The sequence below is a fragment of the Rhizophagus irregularis genome, chromosome 10, assembly GCF_026210795.1.
Source record: "Rhizophagus irregularis chromosome 10, complete sequence".
NCBI classification, from domain to species: domain Eukaryota; kingdom Fungi; phylum Glomeromycota; class Glomeromycetes; order Glomerales; family Glomeraceae; genus Rhizophagus; species Rhizophagus irregularis.
The window spans coordinates 1896142-1908310 of record NC_089438.1 but is presented as its reverse complement, the minus strand read 5'-3'; the positions used below and the strand labels follow the sequence as shown (position 1 = coordinate 1908310).

Here is a 12169-nt window from a genome sequence, read left to right as displayed (position 1 = left end):
GTATACTAACTACCCCAACGGCACCCAGAAAATTCTTCGAACTCGGCCGGCGTTATGCACTGACACGTGATCGAAGAATTTAGGATGTGATGAATAAAACGTGACAAATAGAATTTCATCTACTTGAAAAATCTAAGTCCCTCAGATAAATATAAACAGTGAAACTCGGACAGGGTGTGACGATGTGATAAATAAAACAGATCACGTGATCGAAGAATTATATTGCGTATACTGTACAATCATGTGATGTAAAATAATGGAGTGACGTAATTTACTTTATCAATAAAATTATAAAATTCGACTTTCGTACGATATTTTGATTCAATTGATTCGTACGGTCATGTCGATTTATCCTCTTTACAAGGAGGTTTTTCCTCCAACAGTGGTTGACAATATAGCTTGCGCCGCTTTCACCTCACCCAGTGATGTCAACGTAATAGTTGCCCGTACGTCTTTTTTACAAATTTACAAATTTATTGAAGATGAACTTATCACAGAAGAGAATCCCGGAGAAGATGATAGTAATTTAACTCAAGAACTTGGTAAAGATGATGATCAGGTAAGCTTATGTCGAATAAGTGGGTTTAGAAAATATATGTTGGTGATTTTAGGTCAAGAGTAAGCTTTGAAAAATCGAGGTTCTTGTTTTCGATTGGTTAGAAGTATTTTTAAAATAAATTAGTTACTCAATAAAAGCTCAATAAGGTTTCGAATCGCGAGATATGTCTATAGATCATTAATGAGCTTTAGTATTTACTTTAATAGTAGAAGTATAATGTTATTTTATAGAGGATTTTATATAATAGTATTCTAGTGAGGATGATGAAATAGTAATTCAGCTAATTAAGTGTATATAAAATTCCAAAAGCAAAAAAAAAATAAACAATAAAAAAATAATAATCATTTTTATACAAAATTTCGTCCAAATTTTTTGTGATCTTATACATATTCCCGATTTTACTTCTTCAACACCGTTATAATTAAAAACATAATCAAAAATGACACTGTAGAATTTCCTTTTTCCAACACTCAAACCGGCTGCAAACTCATCTTCATCAAAGACTGCTCATCTTGAACTTGTCGCACAATATAAACTTTTTGGTAACATAGCCTCTATGGGAGTTGTGCGAACGACGTCTTCGGGCATTAATGACATGGATAGCCTTTTGTTAAGTTTCAAGGATGCAAAGGTTTGTCAAATAATAAGCCTTAAATAAATACTAGTAAATAACATCAATAAATGTTTATCACAACGTTTAATAGATTTCCCTTCTGGAGTGGTCATTAGCGACAAATAGTATTGTTACGGTTTCAATTCATTATTATGAACGTGAGGAATTTAAGGTATTTATTAGTTATTTTGATTTATATATTTAGAAAATGCTAATAATTTTAATCCTCTTTAGACCGAATTTCTATCGAATACTTGTCCAACTGATTTGAAAGTTGATCCTTCCAACAGATGTGCGGTTTTGAACTTTTATGGTAATAAATTGGCCATTCTTCCGTTTCGACAAGAAGATACCGCAAATTTATCCGAAGAAGAAATTGCTAAAATTGCTAGGTAATATATTCTCTTTATTAAGCATGAAAGCGTTTTGGTTAATGAACGAGTAACAAGACAATTAATAAATTATTACTGTATATCATTTGGTTAGCAATTTTCCCTATTTGCAAAGTATTGTTTTTGATGTAACGTCTATCGATTCGCAGATTAAAATTAAGAACGTTATTGACATGGAATTTTTATATGGTTGCCACGAACCCACTTTGGCGATACTTTTTGAATCATATCAAACATGGCCAGGGTAAAATATTATTAAATTTAATTTTCACTTTTCATTTATCGATTAATTAGAAAACGTGAACTTATATATTTGTAATTTTGACATTTACAATTCCAAAATAAATAGAAAATCGAATTCTATAAAAGATACATGTTCTGTTATTACAGTGACATTAGACATTTCTAAACAAAAATATCCTGTCGTATTTACACGAGACGCTTTACCACAAACTTGCTTAAAGTTAATTCCTGTCCCAGACTCTATGGGTGTTATTATAATTGCTGCTGATGCTATAATTTATATTGATGATAGCTCATTAGGAGTCGGAATAGCTGTAAATACTTATGCATCGTCAACAACAAGATTTCCATTAGATAAAACATATGAAAATCTTGGACTTGCTTTAGAGGGATCTTATCATGTTACTTTGGATAATAAGGATATATTGCTTTCTTTAAGCGATGGCAACTTATACGTAATTAAATTAGTAGAAAATGAAGAAACAGTAACAGGAATTCGATTAGAAGAAGCGGGCAATAATACATTGCCATCATGCGCTTGTAAATTTTCGAAGGGGTATTTCATTTTGGGTTCGAGATTAGGAGATTCCCATTTAATAAAATATTATACTTCAAAAAAGGATCAAGAAAAACAAAAATCGAATGGCGCAACAAACAGTGTTAGTCATCCTGCAGATAACGGAGGTGTTGGTAACAGATCAAATACTCCTCTTAAGATGTCAGACTACGAGTTTATAATTTGTGATACTCTTGTCAATGTTGGTCCTATTGTGGATATGGCATTTGGTGAATTGGCTTTTCCAGAAGTAAGATACTATTTGTGATGGAATGTTTTAATTAATTTGTTGTGACGTTTATATTCCCTTTGAATGCAGGAAGAGTCACAATTACATATAATACAAAAAAATCTAGAAATAGTTACTTGCTCTGGGTATAGTGATGAATCTTCACTGTGTATATTTCATGTAAGAAATCAACTAAATTTTCGACAAATTTTAATTCTTAATATATTAACAGATTAATTATATTTAGCGAAATATAAACCCCATAGTGAATAATTCCTTTCCAATGGAGGATTGTACAAATATATGGACAGTTTCTTGTCGAGATTCAATGTTTGCGGGAATTCCTATGGAAAGTCCGGGGTCAAAAATTGACTCTAACGATGGAGATATTTTCGATAAATATCTTTTTATTTCTAAAAAAGACAAAACAATGGTAATGTACTATGATGAACTCGAATATTTTGCACAATCAATCTAATTCTCAGTAAATAGGTTTTGGGTTGTGGTGAAGAATTGCAAGAACTTCAACAAACCGATTTTTATACTGATGGTCCAACAATAACTGTTGGAAGTTTGTTGAATGGGACACGCATTTTACAAGTGTATGATCATGGTCTTCGTCTCTTAGATAATGGTGAGAATGTCGGAATTCTTTTTTTTTCCCATGAACTTAGGTTATTATGAATTCTTTCACATAATGTTTTATTTCATATCTATAGAAGGAAAACTTACACAATTAATTCCAATCGATGAACCATTTGAAAAGGGCTTGATTGTATTTGCACATATTGTAGATCCATTTGTGTTGCTGTTATTCGATAATGGGGATATTTCGTTGATGAAAGTTAATGAAAAAACAAAAATCATTGAATTTCATTCACGACCCGAGAGAATTAACGTAGGAGATTATTTATATTTATATAATAGTATATTTTTAGTAAAATTACTTTAATTACAAATCGATTTAATAGGTTATTCCAACAGTTTCATGTTGTATATATCGAGATGATACAGAACTTTTTTCTCTCGTTAAAGATGCAACTCCAAAATTTTCTTTTTTAAAGTCTGATAAAAAAAGAAAAATGTCTGTTCACCTTTCACCCATGAACTTAGATGATGATGAATTTGATGATTTGTGTAAAGGTTTTCAAACTCAGAATCTAAATGAGAACATTGATGCAAATCCTGAAAATAAAATGGAAATAGATACAGAAGTTAAATCAAATGAATCACCACGTGTTTTAGACGAAGTAAATGAAGAAAATGTCAGTGGTAAAGTCGAAAAATTAGAAGAAGCAACTTATTGGTGTACATTATTTAAACAGGATGGTTCTTTAGAGGTACATATTAATTATTTTTGTCAATATCATAATAATCTACTAATTTTTAATAATTATTCATTCAGATATTTAAGCTTCCTGACTTTGACGAAGTTTTCCTCTTCCCGCATTTTGATTTGTCTCCAGCAGTTCTTTTCGATTTTGCTTCCCGACAGAATTTAAATTCTACACAAAAATCTGAAATAAAAGAAATTTTATTGATAAATTTTGGAAAGAGATCAAAGGAGCCATATTTAATTGTAATTGTATTATAATATAAATTAAATTATCTTTCATTCTTATATTCAATTAAATGTACTTTTATTCATAGGCGCGTACTAGTGTTGGTGACATTATTATATATAAAGCCTATCAATACATTCCTGGCAGTGATGTGTTTGATCCTTATCAAAAATCACAATCACAAGCCGAATTATCTGGGCGTCTTGCTATACGATTTTCACGAGTTTCGCAAGAATACATATCACGCGATACAATCTATAGTGATATACATGATAAACCTGTTTCTAAGAGATCTACTCAACAAGAAAATAGCAATGATATGAACCAGTTTAATGATGCATCAGAAAGGCAAAATTTTCGGCTTGGACAAATAACACGGAAAATAATACCTTTCTCAAATATTAGTGGATATAATGGAGTATTTATAGCTGGTATTAAACCTGCATGGTTGTTAGTAGCAAATAACAATTTCTTAAGATTGCATCCTATGAGCGCTGATGGTGAAATAAAATGTTTTACTCAATTTCATAACGTGCATTGTAAACGGGGGTTTCTTTATGCCAATCATGAGGTAAGAATTAATCAATGCGAATCTATATTAATGTGATATTTTATACTATTATAAATCATATATGATTTTATAGAACAACTTAAGATTATCAGGGTTACCATCAGACTTTCGATATGATATGGAGTGGCCTGTTAAGAAAATTCCATTACGCCGAACAGGTTATGGAGTCGAATATCACGCAGAAATGCAAGTGTACGCGTTAGCAACTTCAATTCCAGTTGAATTTATTTTAGGGGATGAAAATGAGGATCCTATTAATGATGCGGAACAAGGTAAGCGTAATAAATGACAACACGTTTGAATGCGTTGAATTCCATGGTAACTGACTGGAGATCTGCTTTGTTTATAGATAGAGACCAATTATTGCCAGAAACTCTAAAATTTTCGTTAGAATTGATATCTCCAGTAACATGGGAAACAGTTGACAGGTTTGTCAATATAGTCTTATTCAATTTATCTTTTTTATGTTAAATATGTTTTAATTATCTTTATAGATATGATTTTATGGAAGATGAACAAATTCTCTGTATTAAATGTGTAAATCTTCAAACGAAGTCTACATCTAGTGGACGAAAATCTTTCATTGCTGTTGGCACGGGTTTTTTCAGAGGCGAGGACGTAGGTATGCGAGGAAACGTACGTAATCCCTAAAGACACATTATCATATTTTAAGTAGAAAAAGGATTTAACTTATATATACATATACACATTATATAACAGGTGTATGTATTCGAAATAATTGAAGTTGTTCCCGAGCCAGATAATCCACAAACAAATCATAAGTACAAGTTATTATGTCATGAAGAAGTAAAAGGTTCTGTGACTGCAATTTGCGACGTCAAGGGATACTTATTAACATGTGTTGGACCGAAGGTGAAAATATAAATTCATTAATATCATTAGTGCCATACTCGTATTTTTTATTTATTATTCTAAATCAACACATAGATATTTATACGTGCTTTTGAAGATAACGATAGATTAATTAGTGTGGCGTTCATAGACATTCAAATTTATGGTAATAGTGTAGTTTCAGTTAAGGACTATATTCTATTGGGAGATGTATACAAGAGTGTTTGGTTTCTTGGATTTCAGGTAATTCCTTAAAAAGAATATCAGTTTTCCTTTTATACCCAAAATTATAAATTACGATCTTCATTTAACAGGAGGAACCAGCAAAATTAATATTAGTTGGCAAAGATTATCATTCACTGGAGGTTAGCTGTTTAAATTATTTAATCGATGAGCCCATGTTATACATTGCTGTAGCAGATATGGATAAAAATATTCATTTATTTCAATACGCTCCATATAGTAAGCGTTTAATGTTGCGACTTCTGGTTAACAAATTAGTTCAGATTAACATTAAATTCTCTCTTTTAAGATGTTCAGTCTTTCTCGGGACAAAAACTTATTCGTCGTGGTGATTTTCATGTCGGCGCGCAAGTGAAAACGATGTTAAGCATGCCAAAAAAAGAATTAGTAAGAAATAGTCCTATTGAGCAGGGAAGTTCTCGATATTTGGAAGAAGATACTAGTGGAAGCAAATTACTTTGTTTGTGTGGTAAATCAATGGAAGAAATTAAGTTCATTTATGAATCTAGAATCCTATTTCCTGATTTGATTCGTGTATTGATTATTAGGAACCCTTGATGGAAGCATAAGCATTGTTACCCCAATACCTGAGAGGATGTATAAACGATTGCAGCTTTTACATTCTAAAATGGTGACGGGAATACAACATGTTGCGGGTCTAAATCCAAAAGCTTTCAGGTATCTTTATCTTTTAAATTTATTTGTCAACTTTGTAATTAAATATCTGATATTCATTTACATAAAAAATAGACTCCTTAATTCGAAGCAGAAATTAGCTATTAATCCAGCCAAAGGTATTTTAGACGGTGATCTCTTGTTCCAATTCCAAAATCTTGCTATACATCGTCAAAAAGAAATGACAAAACATATAGGAACAACGGTGGAAAGAATTATAGATGATTTATTGGCGGTGCAAGGATCTTGCGACTATTTCTGAGTGACATTATGTTATTTATTATATTGTAAATTAACATTTTTGATATTACCGTAAATAAATCGTTCATGAACAAAATGTATCTTTTATCATTCATTTTATATTTTGAAGATCGTCGAATTTCTTGCGAAAATCATCATAAAATCTAATCATTTCGCGTGTAATACGATGTGTAAAAGAAGTGGTTGCTTTGAGGAAGTGTTCCATCCTTACCTAAATACCAATTAAAAAATTACCAGAAATGTCTGACAAAAAAAAAGGAATAAAGGTATTCATAAAAGATGATACTTCTTCAGCCTCAAGATCTTCATCCATAGCAAGTAAAGCAGCTTCTTGACAAATAGCTACAATTTCGGCACCAGAATATCCGTCGGTCTTCAATAGTTAACAAAGGTTTAATAACTAATGTACAAATATAATAAAATAAACGAAGCTTTTATAATTTCATTACCTTGGTTGCTAATTCCTCAAGATTAACGCCCTTCGCATGTGACATTTTTTTTAACTGAATTTTAAAAATTTCTCTCCTAGATTGTAAGTCCGGTGGGCTTACATACAATATACGATCAATGCGACCAGGTCTTAATAACGCACTATCCTAAATCGATAAACCTAAAGTTAATTCATATAATATATCAATGCCTGTTATGAATATCTTAGATTGCTTACAATGATATCTGGACGATTAGTTGCAGCTACAATAGTTACATTAACCAATGGTTCAATTCCATCTAATTCATTTAATAATTGTGATAAAACCCGATCTGCAACTGAAGTACCACCTTCTCCTACACCACGTTTGACAGTAAGAGCATCAATTTCGTCCTTTAATGACATCAACTTTAGTCTTTTGTGTTTATCAATGAAATTATTAAACCACAACTCTTACAAAAAATATGATTGAAGGAGAAGCTGCACGTGCTTTGCGAAATATTTCACGAACGGCTTTCTCTGATTCGCCAACCCATTTGCTAAAAAGCTATTAATTAAATAAATTTAGCTTGGTTAAAAAAAAAAACTCAATAAAATTCTTAATCTAAATTCTTATAGATACTTTACCTCAGGACCTTTCACGGCAATAAAATTCAAACCAGCTTCGGTTGCCAAAGCTTTAGCCATAAGAGTTTTACTACAACCGGGGGGTCCATATAACAATATACCTTTTGGAGGTCTTATACCTAATCTTAGAAAGGCCTCGGGGTGCTGTAATGGCCATTCTATTGATTCCTTTAATTTTTGTTTGATCTCTTTTTGACCACCTATATCTGACCAATAAACTTTGGGAACTTCCAAAAGAATCTATACGGTGTCAAATTCTTTAGAATCAATCAGTGAAGCTAAAGAATGTCGCACAAATTGACAAATGTACTCACCTCACGCATAGCACTTGGTCGGATTTCAGCCATGGCAGCTTCCATATCTTGTATATTAATCTTTACAAAGTCTCGTTTATTTTCTTTTATACACCTTTTAATGACTTTTAGTCCGGCTTCGCGACAGGTAGCGGCCAGATCAGCGCCAACATAGCCATGGGATTTTGATGCTAATGCGTTGATTTCTTCGGATGTAAGAGTATTTGGAATCTTTTCCAATAAAGTTGATAAGATAGAATGTCGCGAAGTGGAATTTGGAATCCCTTAAATTCAGAGAAATATATATATAAAAAAAAATAACAAATTAATTAATAACAACTAACATTAATAATATTACCAATTTCGATTTCACGATCAAATCTTCCTGGTCTTCTTAATGCTTGGTCTAAAGCGTTTGGACGGTTTGTTGCTCCAATAATTATAATGCGATCATGGTGTACTCCATGAGTTTTTTTATTAGTGATTCCATTCATTAGAGTGAGAAGTGTCGCTACAATACGTTTTCCTAATTCATTTCCTGCCTTTTATAATAAATAAATTTTTGTAAATCAAATTAGAACATTTGATTTAGAAAATAATTATACCTCATCACGTTTAGGACATAACGCATCAATTTCATCAATAAAAATGATTGAAGGTGCATTTTCAGCAGCTTGTTCAAATATATCTCTTAATTTTGTTTCTGTTTCTCCATAAAATTTACTTAAAATTTCTGGACCATTCACGCAAATTACATTTGATCCAGTTTCCGACGCGACTGCACGCGCAATTAATGTTTTTCCGGTACCTGGAGGTCCATATAAAAGAATTCCCTTAGGTGGTTGTAATCCTAATATATATTTTGTTACATTAGCATGATTATTAATAGAATGTTTTAATAATTGTGAGCTTTTTGGATGAAATTACCAAATTGTATAAATAGCTCTGGATTTTTTAAAGAATTTTCTACAATCTCGCGAATTATCTTAATTTCTTCTGATAATCCACCAATTGAATCATAACCGATTTCAAGAGATTCGTCATTTATATTTCTACCTTTAGTAACATTCTTTCATTTACAAACTTAAATTACTATCTGAAAATTGTTAAACCTTTAATTTAATTTCCCTAATGAAAATACACGTACAATTACAACAGATGTGTCTCGGCTAATTGGGTATAACTCGATTTCTGAGAAATCATCACTAATAGCTTTCTCATCTTTCATAGATCTTATTTCTTCCACACGAAAACTTCTTGTTATCCCATGATACTGAAATTCTATATGATTACCTTTCATTAAATACTTAATGTCCACTATATATTAAACTTTTTTTAATTTAATTATATATACGAGTATAATATTAAACAATAAAGACCAAACTTACTTAATATTTCCTTCATATAAATATTAAACGTTTGATCGATGGGAAAATTGGCACTTCCCGGGTTTAGTACAATTTTAGACGCACCTATATTAACGCATTTTATACGCGATAAAATTGCGATACCCCCAATTTCAAGGTTGGCATTTTCGCGTTGCAATTTATTTAATTGGATCTCTTAAAATATTTAAAGAAACTAAGTACATCATAAAAAAACGAGACCACATTTAGAACAAATAATAATAAGGAAACATACGATTATTTTTAATAGTAAACGACGGCCATACGATACCCACACTGACCATCTTTTAAAATGAATTTCATATAAATATATAATTTGATTATTAAATATAATTCTTCATTTTATACCTCAAGGAACGCGTTCTGACATTCCATTCCACCAATTTCCTTTCTAATAATAACATGATCACCAGTACATAACTTATGCTCTCGCATAGTTTCTACATTTAAATAAATTCTCCTGCTAAAACGCGCATTATTATTAGAAGAGGTTTCTTGTACTGAGAGTTTTATTGAAGTCATCTTCGAGAATGAAAATTTCCAAATTTGATTGGACAATCTAAAATTAAATTTTTATTGGTCTAATTTCTAATCTACTGCGGCACAGGCATTTTCGAAGTTCTAATAGTTCTAATAATAGAGTTTTTTGTTTAGAAACAATTGCAATAATGTCCGACATAAAAAAACGTCTTGTATTCTCAATTTTGCAGTTTTTGCAACAATCAATTAAGGATGGAACTATTAAAGAAGAAGACACGGAAGGTGTCGAAGTAGCAGGTTCGATTTCAATAGTTTTTCGCGTTTATTTCAATACTCTTCTAGACCTAACTTTTTATTATACAGTACAATGCATTGGAGAAGCTTTTGGCGTGAATGTTGAAGATCCTGAACAAAAAGCTGCATACTCTACAAAAGCACCTTTGTTGACAATTTTTGAAGTTGCAGTTAAAGCTCAAGAGAAGATAAAGGTCCAATATTTTAATAGTTTTATATTTTAAATAATTTTTTTTTTCTTTTTATGATTGATTATTAATTTTCACGATGGATTGAATATTACAGCCTGTAACAAAATCGGCACCCCCTCAAGCTGGTATGAATTTATCGAATCCTTTCTTGTTATCTTTTGAATTTTCTAATAATTATCTTTTCTTAATGATTAAATTATAGTTGTCGCGGAAACTAAGGTAAGATTAATTAAATTATTAAATTATTCAATTGATTATCTTTTATGTTAATTGTTTTAATATTACTTATTTATTACTCAGTTAGGACTTACTGAGGAACAAAAACAAAAGGCAGAAGAATTGAAATCAGCAGGTAAGTTGTGATTTTGGAAGATTGTTACCTTATGTTGAACCGTATAATATAAATTAATTTATTTATTTATAGGCAACCGCAAAGTTGCTGAAAAAGATTACAAAACAGCAATTCAATTATATGGTGAAGCTATTGCAATTAATGGAGATAACGCCGTGTATTATGCGAATAGGTATTCAACATCTTAAATTGCAAGTTGATTTATCAATTTCAGAAATCGAATTTTATTAATTTCCTATTTAATTATACGAATACTGGATATAGAGCTGCTGCGCACAGTCAATTAGGTCAACATGAGAAGGCAATCGAAGATGCTATTAAATCATCACAAATTGATCCTTCTTATAGCAAATCGTACAGCAGACTTGGGTAAATTAATGGTCATCATTACAGATAATTTTATTCCTATTAAGACACTTAAGTATCTAACATTAAAATGGGTTGTTATTTAAAAGGCATGCTTATTTCTGTATAGGCAAATATAAAGATGCAGTCGAAGCATATGAGAAAGGACTTTCTCTTGATCCTGACAATGCCACAATGAAATCAGCACTTGCAACCGCTGAACAAAAAGCAAGTGAGATTAGGGCAGATCAAGGACCTTCACGAGGAGCTTCACATGATGGAGGGACTCGAGGAGGAGGTGGTGGTAGTGGATTAGGTGGTCTTGGAAATCTCGCCAGCCTTCTTGGTGGTGGTGGCGGTGGTGGTGGTGGTGGCGGCGGTGGTGGTGGGTTTGATATTGCATCTTTAATGAGCAATCCAGCATTGATGAATATGGCTACCCAAATGATGCAATCTGGAGCGCTCAATGATATTATGAACAATCCAAACGTCACTGAAATGTAATTAAAGAATTTTTGTTGTTTAAACTGAATGTTTTATAACAATTAATGAGATTATTTCGTACTTCTTTAGGGCGCAAAATATGATGCGAGGAGGAGGAAATCTTGAAGAGATGATGAACAACCCCGAACTAGTGAACTTGTATGTATTTGGTTTCTTTTAATATTATATATTATTATATATTATCAACTTAAATTTTACATATTTACAATAGGGCGCGTCAGTTTTCTGCTAATCAAGGAGATGCTGGTGGCGGTAATTCTGGTAATAATGAAGCTAACGGAAGAACACAATAGAAATTCAAATATATATAAAAATATATATATTAATAATGACATACATTCATTCTCCCTTTCCCAGACTCAATTAGTATTTACATTTACATTCAATTCATTTTATTTAACTTTTACATTACAATACCATAAAAAGTATACCAAAGATTTAAAAATAAAAATATAAAAACGAAACCTTAATTCCTTTTAAATTGTCACAAT

General features: G+C 31.4%; 3 protein-coding genes across 3 annotated transcripts; 2 read left to right on the top strand and 1 right to left on the bottom strand.

Moving 5' to 3' along the window:
• Positions 1-340: 340 nt before the first annotated feature.
• OCT59_001932 (uncharacterized protein) lies at positions 341-6845 on the top strand (the record flags this gene model as incomplete). Its single annotated transcript, XM_025325394.2, has 22 exons — positions 341-559; positions 1011-1190; positions 1264-1344; positions 1407-1564; positions 1659-1808; positions 1914-2613; positions 2683-2772; positions 2840-3025; positions 3085-3226; positions 3312-3490; positions 3564-3932; positions 3998-4171; positions 4243-4725; positions 4799-4997; positions 5075-5153; positions 5220-5361; positions 5446-5598; positions 5674-5820; positions 5892-6039; positions 6110-6289; positions 6369-6498; positions 6571-6845. 22 exons carry the CDS (start codon positions 341-343, stop codon positions 6755-6757), a joined length of 4476 nt encoding a protein of 1491 aa, XP_025181467.1. The 3' UTR covers positions 6758-6845.
• OCT59_001931 (uncharacterized protein) lies at positions 6754-10034 on the bottom strand (the record flags this gene model as incomplete). Its single annotated transcript, XM_066144161.1, has 14 exons — positions 6754-6967; positions 7043-7129; positions 7206-7352; positions 7424-7579; positions 7644-7733; positions 7814-8053; positions 8128-8390; positions 8465-8648; positions 8712-8956; positions 9034-9175; positions 9254-9423; positions 9495-9668; positions 9748-9796; positions 9861-10034. 14 exons carry the CDS (start codon positions 10032-10034, stop codon positions 6848-6850), a joined length of 2241 nt encoding a protein of 746 aa, XP_065995351.1. The 3' UTR covers positions 6754-6847.
• An 84-nt stretch (positions 10035-10118) lies between these two features.
• On the top strand, positions 10119-12164 carry OCT59_001930 (uncharacterized protein). The gene is made up of 10 exons (XM_025316082.2): positions 10119-10289; positions 10356-10480; positions 10572-10602; positions 10680-10696; positions 10778-10829; positions 10902-11001; positions 11094-11198; positions 11285-11674; positions 11748-11816; positions 11890-12164. Exons 1-10 carry the CDS (start codon positions 10181-10183, stop codon positions 11969-11971), a joined length of 1080 nt encoding a protein of 359 aa, XP_025181470.1. The 5' UTR covers positions 10119-10180; the 3' UTR covers positions 11972-12164.
• Positions 12165-12169: the final 5 nt, after the last annotated feature.

What these genes read in the sequence shown, in the direction of transcription:
- OCT59_001930 (XM_025316082.2), top strand. Translation starts at nt 10,181, where the DNA reads ATGTCCGACATAAAAAAACGTCTTGTATTCTCAATTTTGCAGTTTTTG. An exon ending in AGAAGAATTGAAATCAGCAG is followed by an intron (nt 10,830 to 10,901) that starts GTAAGTTGTGAT and finishes ATTTATTTATAG; the next exon opens with GCAACCGCAAAGTTGCTGAA. An exon ending in AAATCGTACAGCAGACTTGG is followed by an intron (nt 11,199 to 11,284) that starts GTAAATTAATGG and finishes GTTATTTAAAAG; the next exon opens with GCATGCTTATTTCTGTATAG.